The sequence below is a fragment of the Monodelphis domestica genome, chromosome 1 (assembly GCF_027887165.1).
Source record: "Monodelphis domestica isolate mMonDom1 chromosome 1, mMonDom1.pri, whole genome shotgun sequence".
NCBI classification, from domain to species: domain Eukaryota; kingdom Metazoa; phylum Chordata; class Mammalia; order Didelphimorphia; family Didelphidae; genus Monodelphis; species Monodelphis domestica.
In genome coordinates this window covers 387,493,192-387,515,058 of record NC_077227.1, presented here as the reverse complement: position 1 = coordinate 387,515,058, position 21,867 = coordinate 387,493,192, and the positions used below count along the sequence as shown (strand labels likewise).

Genomic DNA, 21,867 nt, shown 5'->3' with positions numbered 1-21,867 from the left:
AAGCAGGACAAGGCCAAAAGCTTTCCCAGGTTTTTCTAGTCCTAATTTAGGCAGTTGCTAGCCAAGACCTTAGGGCCCTGTTGCTAAGATCTAAAACAGTTTAATTTAAGGAGAATCAAAATGTTTTTTACTCACCTGTTCTTGCAGCTGTATTTTTGAAGCCAAGTTAAAAAAAGAAAACAAAGCTGACTGATAGAGCAAGTAATAAAGCAAAGAAATGAAAGAGATTTCACAGAAACTTTTTAAGGATTTACTCACCAACCTCGTGGTCAGCCATAAACTATTATAATTAAAATAGTTGAAGCCATAAACTGTAGTGATTAAAATAGTGGAAGACTTAAATTGTAGTAGATATAAGAGTGGATGGCTTAAATTGCACGAGAAGATCAAGAATGAACTTTGGGTGTGGTTGATCAAACATTTATTTGTATGTATACTTTCATACCAAGGGGGACTGCCCCCTCACTGGCTTTTTGTCAATGCATCTAGCAATTCTTGGTTTTGTTCTTTTTTCCTCTTATCTTCAAATTATTGTCATCTTTAAGTTGATTATGTTTCCATGATCCTTTTGGGGAAACTCTTCCCATTAGAATCAAATGGGGGCATGTAAGAATGGAGATTTGAACCCCAGACTTCAATCTCCAGAAGTCCTTGGTAGTTCCCAGAATTCCCTAAAATCTCACCTGAGTGTTCACCTGGGCTGAGAACAAAATGGATATTTAAACTGACTGTACCACCTACTTGCTCTCTCTGCTCCTGCGTCTAAGCACACACGTCTCTCAAGATCTAGTAAGTGAAATAGAATGGGCTTATCATAAGCCCTAGAAACATGGCTTATTGATTTGTGTCTTTGATTTCTAAGAATCTTTAATAAACCTCTAAAAATATAACTCTTTTAGTAGAGAAACTAAATTTAATTTTTACAATTGTACACAGAGACTGATACACTGTGGCACAATCAAATACAAGACTTTTCTAGCAGCAATAATACAATGACCCAGGAAAATCCAGAGGAACTTGTGAGAAAGAACACTATCCACATTCAGAGAAAGAACTATGGAATCAATAATGTATTAGAAACATACACGTGAGATAATGTAGTGCAGTAGGGATGTGCTTAGGGTTTTGATGTTAAAGGATCAGTGTACTGCAAATATGAATAACATAGAAATATGTTTTGAACAATAATACATGTACAATCCAGTGGAAGTGCTTGTCAGCTTTAGGAGGGGGGAGGAGCGAGTATAGGAGGAGGGATTATGAATCATATAACAATGAAAAATGTTCTAAATAAAAATAAAAGATTACTTCACTTCAAAATGAATGATATGCAAATAGATATTGAGTTATAAATAAATATGTATAAACCAATGAAATTGTTGTCAGCTCCAAAATGGGGGAGGGAAGAGGGGAGAAAACATAAATCATGTAACCTTGGAAAAATACTTTAAAATAAATAATTTTAAAAGCCCTTTAAAACTTAAAAAATATATATAATGTATAAATATTATATATTGTAAGGGGTAAAATTAAAAGTTGGACTAAATGTAGAAAAATGTGGTCATAAAGATATATTACTCAAGTCAGAATGACTTTTTTTGGCAGTTTGTTTACAAAAAGAGAAAGAGTAGAGGTAAGGTTAATGAGAGAGAGTAGAGTAGATAATTACTTTGGCCCAGTTCAAACCAGGCAGGGCTTCAGAGGCCCCAGCAAAGGGGGGCCCAAAGGTAAACTAAGCAAGGGTTCCAGCCACAAGACCTTCTCTAAAACAGGGGCCTCTCTGGAGGCTTGTCTCTCCAAAAAGTCAGGAAAGAAGTCATCCTTTTCACTCACCCATGTGGTAAGTGAAAGGGAGAGATTCAAGAACAGCCTCACCAAACTTCAGTCTCAGGTCCATGAAGCAGATTCTTCACCAGCCTTGAACTCAAGCTCTGAAATCTGAAGAACTCCCTCTCATAGGAAGTTGCAACTGCTTTTAAAAGCACTTCTTTGTGTCACTTCCTGTACATTCCTTCCACTTTATGTAGACCAATTGGAGCTTTAGCTTTGCTTAGGAGTGCCCAGGGGGTAGTCAGTTGTTTCTGATTTGTCACCCACCTTAGCCATGTGGGTCACAGACCTCCCCCATTAAGGATAAAATGGGGTATATATACACTTTTGGTGATTAAATCTAAAAATAGGCAAGGGAGTGTTAATCCCATCTTTACAATATGCATACACATATGTATATGTCTATTTGTGCATATTTACATATATACATATGTATGTTTGAAAATATCTTTATGTATATTGTACATATTTAAACCCTTACTTTCTGTTCTAGGAAAAACTCTAATAACAGAAAGGCAAGGGCTAAGCAATCAAGGTTAATTGACCTGTGTAAGAAATTAAACAATCTTTGGGCCATCATTCTGTGCTAAAGATCCAAAATTTAATTTTAGAAATTAAAGCTAGAGGTCTCACCCCATCCAGCCTGAGGTGAAGACCTCATTTATATGTCTGACAATCTGTTTTATAGATTTTTGACAATCAATTAACAAAAGTGATGAATAAGACCAAATGTATAGACTATGTTACTAAAGTTTACAAAATATTTGCTGAGAGTAAATAAAATTCTAATAGAGGTTTAAGACAGACAGTCCCCATTTGCTCCTGTCCTGATTAACACCAATTGAGACTTCTTGTTTGGACATCAGAAGGATTTACACAGATCAGGGTAAGTGTCACAATATCTAGAAAAATGTGGTTGGTTCAAGACATGTCACAAGCACTGTTCATCATTGCAGTTTGAAAGTAACAACTGTTGAAAGGATATAGGATTAGCTCTTTGCTGCAAAGCAGGAGAAGGAAGTCCTACTACAAGGCAGGGCAGAAGAGACAATTCCCGTACTCTAAGAGGACACAGGCAGTTTCTGCCCAGACCGTTTCTTTTCAGGAGGAGACAGGGTAGTTTGTGGAATTAGTCTCTGGAAGAGGACTGTGTGATCTTCCTTCAAGCAAGTTCTTTCTGCAAAAAGCCTAGTTATGAACATCTGTGAGCTTAGTTAGCCTGGTACTTGGATGATAGTATATAGGCTATCATTGGGCATATATCCAAAGTCTTTCCTTTTGGTAGTGTGGAAGAGAAGCAGCTAGAACTCACTTTCTCATGGCATAGCCATAGAGAACCCAGGACTATTTCCATATCATAATTAGACCTCAAAGTTAGGTGTTAGTCAAAGAAGAGTATAAAAATTTCACATTTATATAGCACTTAGACTTATAAGGCACAGATAAGTTCAGAAAAGCTTGTCACCAGGAAGTTGAGGATAGATGGCTAATGTTTTTGGCCAGTAAAACTCACAGAGTCTAGTGAAAAATAAAAGGATCATAATGTGCTGGTAGTAGATATATCTAAACAGATTAAACCAGGATATTGAACATACTGTAATGTTTACAAGGAATGAACAATTCTATTCCTCTCAGCTTGGCATCTTTGGACAAGCTAATATTTGATGTACAACACATGCTTTTGGCTCATCCTTTAGCCAGAAGAGTATCAAAAGGAGCAATGTAAAGTGTACAGTTTCTACATATCAAAGTGGAAGAACTTCAGTAATTATGGGACCTGGGCTGCCTTGTCAAATTCATTCTCATCCACCAGTTATGCTTTGTTATCTATCCAGTTGGTAAAGAGAGATTATTTGTATTTACTTAACTGGCTCCTTCTAACTTTAAACCTTTTGTTTTTTGTTTTGCTTTCAGATGGAGAAAAAAACCAAGTCAATATTTCTTCAATGTAATTTTAAGATAATTTAAGATAATTTAATGAATTTTAAGATAATTGGAGATAATGACGAAGTTATTTTTTTAATCTTTTCTTCATCAGACTTAAGATCCCTAGTTCCTTACTGTCCCATTTCACACAGAGGACTTAGTCTTTCAGTACCTATCCAATTCATTCAATAATTATTTGTGAAAAGTTCTGTGAAAATATTTGCACTTGGCATTATGAGGGTGGGAGAGAGAAATGAATAAGTCCTAGTCTCTTTCTTTGAGAATTGATGGTCTAGCAGACTCTTGAAATCTATTAAGAATAATAGTGTCTGTTTATTGTCATAGAAAGCAGCTAGAATGATTGATTCATGGATCAGTGCAACCCTACCTCCAGTGAAAGAATGGAACACAATGTAAACATGCTCTAAATTTCCCAGAATATGGGGGTTTCTAAAAGAGTGGGCAGGAGATAATTTTTTGTGTGCGTTGTCATGAAAAGAGCATTCAAGAACCAGAAATCTTGGTTTGAGTTCTTGTTTGGTCACTAGACTGTAGTAGAACTTTGGGTAAGTAATTTCCTCTGCCCTGCCCTCTAGTTTCCTAGTCTTTGAAATGGGGATAATAACACTTGTACCTAATAGAGTTGTTAAAAGGATCAAAGGTGATAGTGGTCACCAAGCTATTGATAAGCTATAATTTTATATAGCAAAAATTGACCAATAGGGAGCAGCTGTTTAGCTTGGTAGATTGAGAGCCATGAGAGGTCCTAGATTCAAATCTGGCTTCAGACATTTCCTAACTATATGATCCTGCAGGTCATTTATCCCCCATTGCCTAGTGACTTGCTTAGGTCATACAGTTAGTATCTGAGGTTGGATTTGAACTCAGTTTTTCCTGATTCTGGGATGAGTGCTCTAACCATTGCACAATCTAGATGCCCTTTTGTGTTTATATCACCTTTATTTCCAAAACATATCTCTCCCAACTCTCTGAAACAGAGGACTGTCCTTTGTCCATAACCATAGTCCTCTATGTAAATAAACATTCTCAGTGCACAGAAATGAGGTATGAGTCAAGGGAAAAAAGAAATTAAATAGCCCATATGCCTAAGGCCCTCTTTTCTACCTCAGGTCAACTGGGGGAGAAGAACAGAAGAATGTGAACTGAGGCAGACCAGAATTTAGAAGCAAATCAGGCTTCTTTATTAGGGACTTACACATGTGGGGCCAATCCAACTCTGGAGCATTAAAATTACTCAATGCCTCTTGTAGCATAGGAATCTTTTATAATAGAAAACTAGAAAAGGATAGAGGAAGGAATAAAAAATGACATGTATGGAAATTTGGTAATGGAGATATAATCATGGGAATTTGGGTACAAGATAATGTCCAAGACTTTGGACAGTAAATAGGTCCAAAGGAAGAGGGGAGGGATGTGAGAATCTTTTACTCAGGAAAGGTAAACAAATTCTAACCCAAGGAGCAGGTCTCCTCTAGATAATGCTGATCTGTGGAAACTCCAGGATTGTAGCTATAAGACTTCTGGCTCAGGTCAAAAGACAAAGGCATCTGGGAGGGAACAGTACTTCCTGAGACTGTTAAGATTAAAATTCTCTAGACACTGAATATTAATTCTTAATCAGTTATTAGATAGTAAAAATGGATTGGAGAGCTTAAAGGTACATAATCACATGGCCTAGCTAATCTGAATTTTCTTGCTCACTTCATGTCTCCATTTCACTCCACTGCTTCCTAGCCAAGAGATTTGATCCATCACTTATAAGCCCAGTGAAGCCACATTTTCTGGGTCTCCTTGGTTAGACTGGGTCAGAGAACATGCTTCTTCACACCAGGAGTCACATGGAAAAAGAGATGAGCATCGTCCAAGACACCAGGGAACCAGGAGACCTCTGACTTCCTCACATAGTATGTATGCACACCTAAATGGTGGGGATGAGACAGAAATGGATTCTCAAAACTTTCTTTTCCAAAAGGAAAGAGGAGTACAAATTTATGTTAAATGTCCATGAGATCTATTTGGTTTCAGTTTCAAAAAAAGGCAGGAAAATGTGAATTGACCAGGATCTATCAAATATCCACAAGAGACTCTTGCAAAGTTCGCAGAATCTCATAACTTATATATGGAACCAGACACAATATTTCAGCTATTGTCTGATAAGGGAAATGGAAATTGATTATTTCTAACATGGCATTCCTATTAGACAAGTATGATTCTGTCACATTAAAGAACATACAGGGGTTCTAGGTGGTACAACTGGATAGAGTGCTGGCCCTACAGTCAGGTAGACTCATTAGTTCAAATCTGGCCTCAGACGCTTAGTACTATGTGACCCTGGGCAAACAATCAACTCTAGGTGCCAAAATAAAACAAACATATTTTTCTGTATTTGGAGAGTTGGTTGATGGTGACCCTCTCTACAAGTGGGCCTGAAACCATTATCTCACTTGGGTTTCAAATGTTTCCATTGTCAGATTTATCATCATACATTAGACAAGGAATGTATAAGAAAGGTAGTTTAGGGAGAGATTCTTGCTTCTTATCTTCTCTCTCTATTCCCCAGAATGATGGCTTACTGGACAAAGAGTCAAGAGGCCAGGACTTTTAGTTCTGACTGAGCTGCTCACACCTCCTTGACCTTGGGGATTTCATTTCAGTTCTCTAGGCCTTACCTTCTCACCTGTAAAATGGAAAGAATACCTCCAGTCTTATTCCCCTCATGGCTGCTATATAGATAAGATGAGAGAAAGGAAGGGTTCCATACTTTCAGAAGAGAAAAAATTCTTCTCCAAATAGGAGTATAGGAGGGCACATGGAATCATATGGCTAGAGTTGTGTGGGGAATAAAAAGTGTTAATTTGTTCTTTTCAGAGTGGACATTCATCCAACACCACCCATCAGAAATGAAAACCTGTTTAGGCTTACAGAATAAGACCTCAAGACCTTTTCATTATTGCCACAGGCCTCTTATCTCATGTCAAAGGTGAAAACTATTAGTCTATCCCACCTCCTTATCTCCTCACACCTTTAGGTGCCTAAGGAGTCATTCCTGAGGACTTGGCTACCTCTCCATAATCATACCCTCCCAGATGCAAGCTCCTAATGAGCTCACACTAACAATCTTGATATTTTCTTATTAGGACAGACTTTCACATCTAGATTGGGATATAGGGACAGACAAAAGGATATAGGTCAGAGAGGGCAGGCAGTCTTTTGCCAGGAATCTATAAAATGTTTGTATCTGCACGTATGCATTGGCATTTGCCAGTAGGGCATTTTCTCCTTCCTTATGAGAAAAAAATAAAGGCTTGCTTCTTCCATGCCCCCTCTCTGACTTCAGGTTTGTAATTGTAAATTGGGTGGGTGGTCATATTCATCCCACTCAGCTGGAAGATATTTCAAAGCTTTTCTAGTCTTCTATTCCATCTCCCAATTTACTGATTAGGAAACTAAGGTTTGGGTAGGCTAAATAACTTACTCCAGCTCACATAGAAAATAGGAACAGCAGAGGTAGGATCTGAACCCAAGTTCTCTCAGGTCAAACATCATCTCATGTGGCTTCAATACCCTAAAAAGTCAGATCTATATGGAAACTATAGAGATATGTAGTTCAATTCAACTTGTTGATAGAATTAATATAACTCTGATTCCCTCAATACAAAAGTGGTAACTTGGAAATAAATACAGAACTTCTAAGTAGTTAGAAAACCTACTCTTTAATCAGCCATAAGGGATAGGCATCATCATTTTGTCATTACACAAAGTCAAAAGTTAAATACCATAAAAACCAAAGACTCTGAGACTCTGGGAGAAGACACAGCTAGATATCAACTGCATTCTGCGAGAACATCTTGCTAAATGCCCACTCCTCCCTGGGAGAGAAGAGTGTACCAAGTACCCACTCCAAAGAGATACTGGACCTGACAGTCTCTTTATACCTTTTGGAAAGCCTTCAAAGACTAACCACAAACAGGTGTGTAAACCTCCTAACATCCAATAGCTATGGCATTAGGGAATGGTCAGCTGTAACAAATTGAAGTCAAAGGTCAAACTAAGAAACTGGGCTTCATGAGAGGAAAACTTTCACCAATAGAGAAGCCTCCAAAACAAAAAGGTGCTTAATATTTAAATCAAAATAGGTGTGCTTAGTACTGAGAGATCAAAAGTAAGGGTAAACTAATTCATCAAAAATCCATGTTGACAAAAGGCTGGGGGAAAGAAAGAAGGAAATAAGCATTCATTAAATTAAGTTTCTACTATATTCCAGACCAAGTTAAAAGTGCTTTAGGAATCTCTCATTTAATATATTCATCATAACCCTGGGATATAGGTGCTTTTCTTATTCTCATTTTACAGTTGAGGAAACTGAGGCATACAGAATTAGAGTGGTTTTCCCAGGGTCACATAGTAATGTCTGGAGGCAAATTTGAATTCAGATCTTCTTGACTCCAGGCTCAGTTCTCTATTTACTTTTCCAACAATATAGAGGGACACAGGGAGAGAGGGATATACAGGGCAGGGGAAGCTTGGGGACTAAGGATGGGAACATAAACAAATCTCCTTCCTAGATCCCCCAGGTAGGCAGGAAGAAGTAAGTCACACACAATCCTAGATATTCAGAGAGGGAACAGAAGTTGGGGTTGAGTGGGGGCAGGGCAGTGAAATTGCTTGGCCATGGACAATGTCTGTCTTAAGGCAAGTCAGATAAGAGGGTGGAGATCTGGTTAGGGCTGGCCTATGGCAGTGGGTGACCTGAGGGTATGATGTAAGTCAGCAGGTGGAGCCCATGGGCCCAGTGGGGACTATATATGGTGGCCTCCCAAGCTCCTCTGTACTCAGGACATCTACTCTCTGTTGAAATCTTTCAGTTTCAGTTAGATCTAAAGAAGGCTGATCATGAGGCTCCTCAGGATATTCTTGCTGCTCTCTGTGACTCTGTGCTGCTTCTTGGGTAAGTTTCCCCTTGGGTACACTGCCTATGCTTTGGAGCTAGTAGCCCCCAGATGACACTTAAGCCAGAGACTAGTTTGACTTTGGTTGCACCCTATTGGGAGTTTTTTAAAGCTTAATGTCCTGGGCCTAAATGCTGGTGAATGGGCTACATAAAGACAGCTCCTGAGGCTGGAAGCTTTCCCCACAGCTCTGCTGTGTGAGAGGGAACAAGGGGAGTTTGATTAGTGCTGCTACACTTAGGGGAAAACAGAGACCAGAGAGGAGAATTAGCCCACCAGCTAGTAAGGGAGAGCATCCATCTTTGAACCCAGGTGCCAGCTGTACCTCTGAGAACCTGGATTTGGGATATGTGGAAAAGACACCGATATTATAATCATAGACAGGATTATCGCACTAAGTCGAAGTATGGATGAGAATTTTAACTTAAAAGAAAAAGTGAGACAGTGAGAGGCAGGCAGACCAATAGACAGACACATAGAGACTGGGAAAGACAAGTGATAGTATTGGAGTTCGGAAGACTTAAGTTCAAATATTGCCTGAGACATTCACTAGCTCTGTTATCTTATGCTAGTCTGAAGTAGTCTGAGTGAGGGAAGATAATAAAAAGGAAGTAGATAAGGTAGATTAATCCCTTCCTGCATTTTTAGGAAACAGACCTAGTTCTTCCCAGGAGGTCAAACAGCTTTATGCAGGCAGCAGACTAGAATCTAATTAGCCTAAGGATGAGAATTAGGAAGGTCAAGATACAAAGGAACATCAGGAATATCAAAGAAGTCAGGATGAAATGCAAGATAAAACTTAGCTAACTAGGGATAAATCATTAAGTACATGAGAAAGTTAACAACCCCTGACTACACATACCTGTGTTTGTGATGAGGTTTGTTTGATCATTAAATAAGAACCTGTAGATAAAAGGAAATAACTTTGTATCTTGTAACCTATATAAACTATTCTGTAATGTCAGTCTGATGCAGCTTCCACTAGGGAAGTCTGTCCCAGCTGATAGATCCTTTATTAATTAATAAGTAACTGTTCCAGTAATTGAATTTCTGGATGTCTGGACTTGCTTTATGAAGTGCCCCACATCAGATGGAGGCCCCCAGATAGATCTTGGTCCCTGGGACTAGGAGGTAAGGACTTTCAGAGAGGGATGCTGTGAATGTGTACTTGTGTGTGTGCTTGAGTGGGGGAGAATAGCATAGGCTGATAGCATATGGCTAAACAACTGGGATTGTAAACCAAATCATATGTGGGCAGCTTTTGCTAAGCCAGAGCCTGTGAAGGAATCTCAAACCCTTATCCCCTTCAGAGGTGTTTTTGAGTGAGGATTTGGAGAGTATGAAGTTTCCAACTCCCATGAGGGATTGGATCAGAAATCCAAGGAAACAAATGGTGCCTTCTCTGGAGTCTGCCCTTGGTCCTGGTGTTTGACATCTCAGACACAATTTAAGCTGGTTTTGGAACCATTTGCTCTGTTCTGTAAGTTAGTTCTGTTTCTCTAGAGTCCTGTTTTGTTTTTCCCCAGGGCCTGTTTTACTCTAGGAGTCTGTTTGCTTGAAGGTTCTGCCTTGAAGTTCTGTTTGGGCCCTAGAGTCGTGTTTTTTGCTCTGGTGTACTGTTTGGCTCTGGTGTTCTGTTCTGTAAATCCAGATTTAGTAGAGGCTGTTAGATTGCAGGACTTGGTTTTAGTCCCACAGCCAGTTCACTAAAGAGATATCTTTCAGTGACTTCTGAGGGAACCTTTGGGTTCAAAGGTGTATGAATGTGTAAGAGAGTTTAAGATGCAGTTTCACAAAGGGGAATTTCTTTTGTGGTGACTGTTCCCCACTCCATCTACCTACATTCCAAACCTCCCAAACTCCAACACTATGAGGGAGAGGCTGTGACTGCTCCAGTAGCAAGTTTCCAAGCAGGAGAGAGAATCTGAATAGGAGGGGATTCAAAAGTTCCTTCCTTGAGAAACCCAGTCAGCCTCATGAACAGCTCACCTCCAACCCCAATTGGGAGCAGATAGTAGTGGTTTTGTCCAGATACTACAAGAGCATTTTGTTAGAAATCACAGACAAAAAGAGAGGCAGTTTAGATAGATGAGCATGTAGGGTGCAGGGAAAGTTGGGGAACAAGAAAGTCTGCCCAGCCAATCAGATGGCTAATCACAGTAGTTTAGCTCAGCATAGCTTCCTCAGCTAAAGGGGTAGTACGCAGAAACTATTTTAATGAATTTTCTCCCTGCAAATATTTCTTTTTAAGAATGAATCCTAAAACACTGATTCTTTTTCAAAGCATGCTTGTCACAATGTTGTATGTTTCTATTTATCATTGTTTTTGTCACAGTCCCATCTCTGTGTATTCTTAAATTGGACACTCACAAAAAGAAAAATGGGGGAGTTGGAAGATTGAACAGTCAAAAATCCTCAGCAAAGGACAAAATCAAAAATCTGTTCAATGATTTTTCCTTTTTCTTACTTTGGATGGGCCCCCAAAGGAGAGAAAAAGAGAAAAATTCAGAGCAGAAAGGGAAATTTTTACTGCACAGTTAGAGGCACTTTTCACTTAAGATTAATGCTAAGGGTTGATGTATGCAACTTGGGAGGATTGCTAATGATTTTAATATAGTACAAATGTAATTTCATTTATTGTGGTAACTGTCAGTTAAATGTGAAATGTTAGATTTTGTTGAGCACAAAAACTCATGGTTAGAAGTTTGTTTTGTTAGACATTGCAATGAATAATGGTTCCTGCGAATTTGAGAATTGTCTAAATGTGACTAATAAGCAGCCTGGCAGAGAGGAAATGTTTTATTCTATAAGGACAGAAATTGTACTGGCTACTTTATAGATGTAAAAGTCATTCAGAAAAAGTTGTTATGTTGTTGAGAAGAATTTATTCTAGAATTTAAATTTCAGATTTTTCAAATCATATGTTATTTTGATATATGTGCTATCAGAACTAATAACAAGTAATCATATGACACACAAGAAATTTTGAAGTGGTCAATTTGTGCATATGATTTAATAATACAAGTACTAAGAATTTGATATTTTGCAAAAGAGGGAATTTCTAAACAGTGTTGTCTTTGACTAAGGTTATATGAATTGTTTTAAAAAATGTGCACAGTGTATAAGAAGAAATTTATGATCTAAAGATTAACATGTATTCAGACACAAATTTCTAGAAAGTAATGCTGAGTGAATACAAAATAATGTGCATTTTTTCTATAAAGAGAATTAAGTTTTCCAACTAAATAGATTAAGTATATGATATGCAAACTGTATATCCTTAACAAGAAACATTCGACCAGCCCTGAAATCAAGAAGGGCTTATCATGAGGATTAAATGCAATTCAGTAGAGTACTTTTCTCTACTTACAATAATGATAAAGCAAAGCTGGAAGAAATAAGAATAATGGATAGAGATACTAGTTGATACTATGAATTCTAGTGTGAAGGAGATACAACAAATTATAAATTAGAATAATGTTGATGTAATATAATCAGGTATGTAGCAATGTTTTGAGGGAAAAGGAAACTAAACTGGAGGCTCTATTATACTTTAAAAAGAGGTTTGAGAGGAGTACAGGTAAATGCTTTGAACTTCATTTTGGTTACACACTGAAAGATTGCTAAAGGACTTAATCAAAGTTATTTGGAAGTTGTAAAGTTCAAACTAAAATCCACTGAGAGTAAATTATTATGAAGGGTTTGATACATTTAAAATTTTAAATTGTAGTTAGCTCTTTTGTTAAAGAAGGATGGAACAAGGTTGTTAATTAATAAAACCTAAATCAAGCCAAGCAGCCTTAGGATAAATTGCTCACAAGCTATTAACCCCTTCCTTGCATACAGGAAGGAGAAAGAATGCTTATAATTGTTCCACACTAATACTTAGGGACTGAAATAAGGACCTCAAAAAGTTGACAACCACTGTTGATAGAACTTCAAAATGAGTATATTTTAATTGTATACTTTGGAGGTCTGACCAAATGGCTTGTTTGAAGCTGTGGAATCTTAATGTAAACATTCCATGTCCAGAATGATAAAATTATTTGAGCGATAAGTAATTAACATTACCTCACAAGAATTTTGGGAACATGTTGGTTGATATTTTGATCACATTTTGATCTGTATAAAGATATATGTTGCAAACAGTAGCCAAGGAGTAGGCAGGATACTAAAACTGGCATATATATGAAAAATGCTTGCTCAGAATTTTATGACTTATGTGACTTGCTGACAAAATGATCTAAAACTTATAATTGATGAGTACTATGCTAAAGGTACAGTGTCTCAATTCTTGGGAGTTATTGATTAGCACTTTCAGGGATACCAAATGATATTTTTATCTTTATGATGGTAAAAGAAAGTGTAAAGGTATGTTGTGTTTGAATACAGAAGAAAGAGAGACAGCTTTGGCCTGTACGTGAAACCCTCACTATGAGGAAATGTTTTCCCTGACTGTCTTCTCTTTTGTGACAAATTTCCATAAAACAGCACATAATGCAAATTATAAAATTAAAGTTTCCATTTCCCCAAGCAACCTATTAGGTTAACAATTAAGATTATCAGATTCTTAACATACTTTGAGAACTAGGTAGAGTTATTAATGCCCAAATTGAAGTTTGGATCTTAAATTCAGAAATAACTCGAAGGTTTCTGAAGTTCCTTCAGGATCTGGTGTAAAGAAATTAATCTTTGAAATATTGTTATTCAGGTGGTTATAGCTGCTCTGCAAATGTGGGTTTTACAAAAGGATATTTTTTAACAGAAATATCAGATACCAACTCTGCAAACAACTTAGGAATCAAAATTCCTAAAAAGGATCCATTCCTGTCAGAGGTTGTTTTCTTCAGATGAAGTCTGCTGGCTAAGATACCCAAATGTTAATGTTTAATATAAGTTTCTCTTATACTAATTTTCTCTGTTTCTATCTGGTGTTCTAGTTTTTTGCTCCAGTCCTAATTTTTATAATTCTCCTCCCCCTCATGAGCAGTCTGCCGGTCAAGGGAGGTCTCCAAGCCTTCAGGACTTAAGCACTTGCTTTGGACATGCCCCTGAAGACCCTGTGCACACTTCCCCTCCCTCCTCCTCCCAGGGATTCTACGCCTCTTATCAGTTATGAAGAAGCTACAGAAGACTGAGACCATTGCCCATTTCCCCTTAGATATTTGGAGGGGGGATGGGAGAGCATGGAAAATTGTACCTCCAAAGGGTAGAAGTTTTTCAGGCAAACTAAGGCAGGTGTAGCCTCTTGCCAGCGAAAAGCCACAAGATAAGAAAGAGAGAGAAAGGATAGTAGTTTAGATTTCCGCGAGGGGCGTAACGGAGCCAAGTTCGAGATGTCAGAAATGAGTCAGAAACCAGGCCATATTGATTCCAATGGAGCCACAGCCATACTCCAACCACTGAACCTCTAAAAAGGCTAAAACCGTCCAGCGATCCAGATTTAACACTACACTGGTCAGAGGATGATATAGCTTAGCTGAGAGAATAAATAGAGTATAATAGGATGAATTAGAGAGTGCTAGGTATTAGCATTGGAAAAGAGAAACCTGTCCGAAGGTGAGAGATAGAGAGGATAGAGATAGAGAGGAGAGAAAAAGAGAAGAGATAGGGTTAGGCAATCCTGTGAGATCTCTGAGATAGCTGTGAGCTCTTCTTTTAATCTCTTTGATACTCAAATGTACCCAATATATATTGATGAGTTACATAGTGTATTGTCATTGGTTAATTGCAAATCATGACAAGGTAAAGGTGGGGTTTTATCCCAGGTGGGTAAGACAAAGGGAAGTAAGTTTTCACGCCCTAACCTTAGCCATGAGCAGGAATAGCCATGTGCCCACACATAATCCTTGCCTCTTAATTATACATGTGGCCTGGACTGCTACAGCAGGAAAATTCCTTTGCTCCCACTATATACCCTTACCTGACACTGAGTTACAGGTTTGACTCTATTACTAGTAGAGGGGGAATTGAGATGGGACAATGAATCCTCCTAGGAATGGGCTGGAGGCATCCTACCAGTTCTTATGGATTCAGGGTTGGGAGCACAAATGAGAAATTGATGTTGGTTGAAGTTCATTTATATGCTTGTCTATTTTCAGGGTGAATTTCACTGTGTCAGCATTGTCACTGCACCTACCTCTTATAAAAATTAAATTTATATCTCTAATAATAAAAATATTATATTTAAGAGGTTTATTAAAGATCATGAGAAATCAAGGAATAAAGAAGATACAAAATGTAAAACCATGTGCCCATGGCTGATTAGCCATTTTCATAATCCCCACTCACCACCATCACTACTGATTCTACATCAGAGAAGAGGAGCCTCAAAGCCCCCTCCCTTTATCCTCTGTCTATAGGAAATATGTAATGACAGGAAGTCAGTGGGATCTTGGGATATGTAGTTCTTTTTTAAGGTAACAGATTTTCAATTATATATTCCCTCTGATAGCTGAGGAAGACTAGTCTCTCTGATGGGTCTTTTAAACATACCAACTTAGAAATTACAATAATTTGAGGGTAAGAGGAAAAGAGAACAAACCCAACATTGCTAGATGCATTGACAAAGAGTCAGTTAGGTGGCAGTCCCCTTCAGCATAAGCATATACATATAAAACAAATGCATTCACCCCACGCAATTCACATCACCACATCCCAAATTTCACCCTGAATCTCCTGGTGCAGCTTGTGGTCTGTGGAGGTATCTTCATGGTGCCTTTTCTGAAGAGTTCATTTTCTGGATTTGGAGAGGTATCATGTTTCTTAACCTAAAATTACCCTCAAAAATAATTTAAACTTTTTAATTTAAAATAATAATAATTATATATACCCCCCAAAGAGGGTGATTGAAAAACACAGGGATCATTTAGAGATGCATTGCTGAGTTATGAGGTATATGAATCAATTGACAAGAGAAATAAAAAATATTTTAAAAATCCAAACAAAAAAGCAACTTCTGAATGAAATATAGACTATCAAAGTCTTTTGTGTAAAAATTCTAAGTAAAGGAAAAACAAATCTATAACAGGTCCTTGAATCAGGGCCCAATTAAAATGATTTTAAGTAACTATGCATTTATCAATCAGTAGCCAGAACTATAGAAAGTTTGCCACACCATGAAAGACAGAAAAGGGACTAGATTATAGGAGCCAGGTAGGAGCCAAATTTGAGATACTTGGTAGAATGTGGGACAATGAAGAACTGTCTTTAACACATGTTAAATACCCTCAACCTTGAACCCCAAACAAATTCAAGTCCTCTTGTCTTGGCTCAAAATTTTCACCAATCCCATTGTGATTGGTTGGTGTCTTTGACTTCGTTCTCGGTTGGCACTATACAGTTTAGCTTTGTCCTTCTTTGGTACTATGCAATGGCTCTTTTTGTATTTGCTTGTCCTGGAATCAGACAGAATCATTAAGCAAAGTCCTATAATTTTTTTAAACAATCAATGGCATTATTTTTTTATAGTCTAAAGCTTTGGGGTATACACTAATATTAGAACAAATGCATTTTAAATTCATAGGGAGGGGTAGTATCTCTGGTATGGAGGGCTTGCCATGCCCTCTTAGGGCAGCTCTCCAGCCTCAGACCCTCACCTGACACCCAGCTCTCAGTTGTAGCTCCCTGTAGCTGTTAGCATGCGGCAGCGGCCACACCCCGGACAACGGCTTTGACAAGCCGGCTAAACCTTGTGAGGGTAGCCATCAGGTCGTCGACCCCTGGTGAACCAGGGCTTTGCTCACTCAGCATGTGAAGACTGCTTCGGTGGAACTGGCGGAAGAAACCAATAAGAAGGTTCAACAGCTGAGATGGCGACGCAGCAAAGCACTGTGGAGTGCTTAGGGCGTGTTGGAGCACAAAAGACAACACGGCCATCCAATGCAGCTGAGGAAGTCTCCAGGTGTAACAACTTTTTGTACCACTGGACCCAGGCTTCCAAAGCCAAGAGAGTGGGACTGTCTCTATGCATCGGCTTTTCCACTTAAATCTCCTTCACGCACTAGTATCTTTGTGCACACTCATCTATCTTAACCCCGACCACCCTCTTCAAGACCTGCGGTGATGGGGGAGTGGCGACGTAACAGGTGGAGGTGACCACTGGCAGTTGTAGTCACGATCCTGCATGTAGGTGGCCCACGGACCAGTGGTCGCTCGGCCTTGTGGGCAGCAGGGACGTTCGGCAGCATCCTGGGTGACTGAGCAGCCCTCTCTAGGACAGCACTGCTCACCCTTATCAAGGGAGGGGACTAGAAAAGGTGTCCCAAACATTGCCTTCCCTACAAACACCTGGTCAGCACACTGTGGCTGGCGGGTCATCCCTTCAAAGAAACTCCTACTAGGAGTATGGAACATCAGAACATTACTTGATAGAGAGAATACCCCAAGAACTGAGAGAAGAACAGCTCTAATCGGTAAAGAACTGACGCGATATAACATCGACATCACAGCGTTAAGCGAAACACGCTTACCAGAAGAGGGATCACTCAGCGAACCCACCACTGGATACACCTTCTTCCGGAAAGGTAGAGCCTCAAATGAAGACAGAATCCACGGTGTTGGCCTGGCCATCAAGACCAGTTTGCTCAAACAGCTGCCAGACTTGCCTGTGGGCATCAGCGAGAGGCTCATGAAGATCCGTTTGCCTCTCAGCAAAGACCGGTATGCCACAATCATCAGCGCATATGCCCCTACACTGACCAGCACAGAGGAGACCATCGAGCAGTTCTACTCTGACCTAAGTGCTGTCCTGCACTCAGTGCCCACAAATGACAAGCTGATACTACTGGGAGACTTCAACACTCGCATTGGACAGGACCATGAAAGATGGAAAGGAGTGCTCGGTAAACACGGCATGGGCAAAATGAACAACAATGGCCTACTGCTACTCGGCAAATACTCAGAGTTCGAACTCACCATCATGAACACTGTGTTCAGAATGGCGAACAAATATAAAACAACATGGATGCACCCACGATCAAAACAGTGGCATCTCATTGACGACATCATTGTATGCCGGCAAGACATCCAGGATGTAAAGATCACCAGAGCCATGTGAGGAGCTGAATGCTGGACAGACCACTGATTGGTTAGAGCAACTCTTCAAATGCGCATTGCTCCTCGCCATCCAAAACGCGCCCAGACAGTTCGCGCATTTTACAATGTGAGTCGTCTTAGAGACCCATCTTATTTGCAAACGTTCCAGTCCTGCCTGGACGACAAGCTGTCTGCCAAGGGACCACTAACTGGGAAGGAAACATCAAAGGCAGTCCTAGGCCCCAAACAACGCAACCACTAGGACTGGTTCGACGAGAACAACACTGCTATTGAAGACCTATTGAGCAAAAAGAACAAAGCCTTTATGGAGTGGCAAAATAACCCAAAATCTGCTCCTAAAAAGGACAGATTCAAGTCTCTCCAAGCCACGGCGCAGCGTGAGATCAGGAAGATGCAAGACCGATGGTGGGGTAAAAAGGCAGAAGAAATCCAGTGCTTTGCTGATACCAAAAACTACAAACAATTTTTCAGTGCCCTCAAGACTGTCTATGGGCCATTAAAACCCACCACCACTCCCTTGCTATCCTCTGATGGCGACACTCTCATAAAAGATAAAAAAGGCATCAGCAACAGGTGGAAAGAACACTTCAGTCAGCTTCTCAACCGACCCTCTTCAGTCGACCGAAGCGCCCTTGACCAGATCCCCCAAAACTGCACTATTGAACAACTTGACGTCCCTCCTTCAATAGAGGAAGTCCAAAAAGCCATTAAACAAATGAGTGCAGGCAAGGCACCCGGTAAAGACGGGATCCCAACCGAGGTGTACAAGGCCTTAAATAGAAAGGCTCTCCAGGCATTCCACATAGTGCTGACCGGCATATGGGAAGAGGAAGACATGCCCCCAGAACTCAGAGATGCCCTATACAAGAACAAAGGCTCACGAGCAGCCTGTGACAACTACAGAGGCATCTCACTACTATCCACTGCTGGAAAGATCCTCGCCCGTGTTATACTCAACAGACTCCTGTCATCTGTTTCAGAGCAGAACCTGCCTGAGTCACAATGTGGTTTCCGACCAGATTGTAGTACCATCGACACGGTATTCATGGTGAGACAAATGCAGGAAAAATGCCTTGAGCAGAACCTGAGTCTCTACATTGTCTTCATAGACCTGACAAAGGCCTTTGACACAGTGAACAGGGACGCATTGTGGGTGATCCTTAGCAAGTTCGGTTGCCCAGCAAAATTCGTCAAACTGATCCAGCTCTTTCATGTCGACATGACAGGGGAAGTCCTATCTGATGGAGAGACTTCCGATCGCTTCAATATCTTCAATGGCGTGAAACAAGGCTGTGTCCTCGCTCCAATATTATTCAACCTATTTTTCACCCAAGTATTACGACATGCTGTGATGGATCTAGACCTGGGTGTTTACATCAAATACTGACTGAATGGGTCACTATTCAACCTTTGCCACCTGACTGCAAAAACAAAGACAACAGAGAGACTCATCCTGGAAGCTCTCTTCGCAGATGACTGTGCTCTCATGGCCCATCAAGAAAATCATCTCCAAACCATTGTGGACAGGTTCTCTACAGCAACAAAACTGTTTGGCCTGACTATCAGCCTCAGCAAAACAGAGGTGCTGTTCCAACCTGCACCAGGGAGGCCAATGAACCAGCCGTGCATTACAATCGACAGCACGCAGCTTTCTAATGTCAACACTTTCAAGTACCTGGGCAGCACCATCAGGTCCCTGGACCACGAGATCAATGCCAGGATCCAAAAAGACAGCCAGGCACTCGGGCGGCTGCACTCCAAAGTCCTCCAACACAGAGGTGTAAGCACTGCGACGAAGCTCAAAGTGTACAACGCAGTGGTCCTCAGCTCGCTCCTGTACGGTTGTGAGACATGGACACTGTACCGGAAGCACATGAAACAGCTGGAGCAATTCCACCAACACTCTCTCCGGTCAATCATGAGGATCCGATGGCAGGACCAAATCACCAACCAGGAAGTCCTCGACAGAGCCAACTCCACCAGCATCCAAGTAATGGTCCTCAAAACCCAGCTACGATGGTCTGGACACATTATCCGCATGGACCCACAGCGAATACCAAGACAGGTATTCTATGGTGAACTGTCAGCTGGACTCAGGAAACAAGGCCGACCAAAGAAAAGGTACAAGGATCAGCTAAAGTCAAACTTGAAGTGGGCTGGCATTACACCAAAGCAACTAGAACTTGCTGCCTCTGACAGAAGCAGTTGGCGAACCCACATTAACCATGCCACCGCCACCTTTGAAGATGAACGACGTCGACGTCTTGCCGCTGCGTCTGAATGCCGACACCAGGCCACAACCGCACCTCCCATAACAACTGGCATTCCATGCCCCATGTGCCACAAACTCTGTGCCTCAGTCTTTGGACTACAAAGCCACATGAGGGTACATCAGTAGATGAAAATGCACAAAGATAATTGTCATTCTCAGTCACCGAGAGACTACCACTATAACTGCAAAATTAAAAAAAATTAAAGAAAAATCTCAATACTGTTGACATGTGCTTCAAATTAAAAAAAGGAGAGAAAAAACTCAGATACTATATTGCACATGAATAATAAACAAGTTTTAAAAATAAAAAAAGTTTATATTATAAACATTGACACACTGTGTCAGCTAAGGAAATGTAGAATACAAAAGTTTCTCACCAAAAAATGAGATCCATTTCTTCTTCAAACCTGGATATGATCCACTGTGAGTACAAGCAAATGCTTTACACAAATTAACAGTTTTTTAGAAAGAAAAATAGTACAGCATGCAATGCACATTCAAAAGTATCAGAATCCCCAAAGTTACAATAGCCTATTTAATGACAATAGCAAACATACCCTGTATCATATTTTACATGAACCTGATGTATGACATTTAAAGAAAAAACCTTAGAAGCTGATGGATACTTGTCACAAGTTTTCAGGTGTAGCAATGTTTCAACCTTGGCCGAGATATTAAAAAAAATTTTTTTTAATTTAAAAATTCTATTACTGCCATCATTACAAAAATGTGACAGAAAAATCAAAACCTCTATACTGTTTATGTTGGGTATAAAAATGTCACCAAGAATCTAGAAATCATTTTGATGAAAGGGTAGAGTGAGCTGAGTTACAAATGAGAGATGTCCTTCTTTTGAGAGCCATACACGGTTACCATGCTTTGGGATCAACTTCCCAGCTCCTTTGCTATGACACTGAACTTTTCCATTGGGAGGTGGGGATTATAATTGTACTTCACTTTAGCTACTAAAATGGAGCTTACCTCCTGTTAGAGGCAGGCAAAATGATCAGAGTTGTTGAAAAAAATCTAAAATTCATGTCTAAAAACCCCTTAAAATTAATTTGAGATATTTAGCTCATTAAATTTCCCAAAAGTTGTTATACAATTATAATGAGTTTTGATGAAATCCATCCATCCTCTCTGTGACAATTTACAAAGCCAAAATAGAAAAAAGGCTGTTTTTATTTGGGCTTATTCAATAATATTTGTTCAGTATAGTTATAGGGGAAAAGCAACAGAATATAACAGTAATTAAAACCCAGTACATTAAAATGATTCAGTGAAACAGAATAGTATTGAATACATTAATATATGAACTTAAGCCCACAAAATTAAATTTTAAACAAAACAATCAGCAAAATAAAATAAAAAAATACGGAGGCTTTTATAAAACATTGGAGTCTGAAAAGTCTTAAAAATAAGTCTCTTTAAAGTCTCCAGTCTATTTAAAATTCATTTTTAAAATACCTTGAGATTCCTTTTGTCAATACTGTGGGCTCTCCCATAGGGAGGGAGAACATGGGTTTTAGGAATCTCAAACTGGGCAGGCCCAAATGGCAAAGAGTTGCAGGGAGATGAATTTCTCCCCTGAATCTCAGGTAAGTTAAGTAAAAGAGTCATTGCACTCATGAAAAAAACATCATAAAGCTGGAAGCTGTTTGAAATAGGCAATGCACTACTCTCTCATAGAATACACCATTTTTGTAATCAACTTTCTGTTTGGAAGAGTCTCTTCTTCTCCTCATCCCCAGTCCCTCCTCTTCCCCCCCACCCCCCGCCCTGTGTATCACCCACCATGTGGAGGCTAATTGT

At 39.7% G+C, this 21,867-nt stretch overlaps 1 protein-coding gene across 2 annotated transcripts in view; it reads left to right on the top strand.

Annotated features, from left to right (window-relative positions):
• Nucleotides 1–21,867, top strand: part of LOC103091878 (serine protease inhibitor Kazal-type 1-like) — an 87,380-nt gene that overhangs the window by 41,048 nt on the left and 24,465 nt on the right. The window contains exons 2-3 of one of the 2 annotated variants that reach the window (XM_007474096.3): nt 5,512–5,681; nt 8,643–8,725. In XM_007474096.3, the coding sequence (XP_007474158.1) occupies nt 8,671–8,725 (55 nt within the window). In that variant the 5' untranslated portion in view covers nt 5,512–5,681; nt 8,643–8,670. Of the gene's footprint in view, nt 1–5,511; nt 5,682–8,565; nt 8,726–21,867 lie in introns of those variants that run through there. The other variant, XM_007474095.3, reaches the window with a different exon arrangement.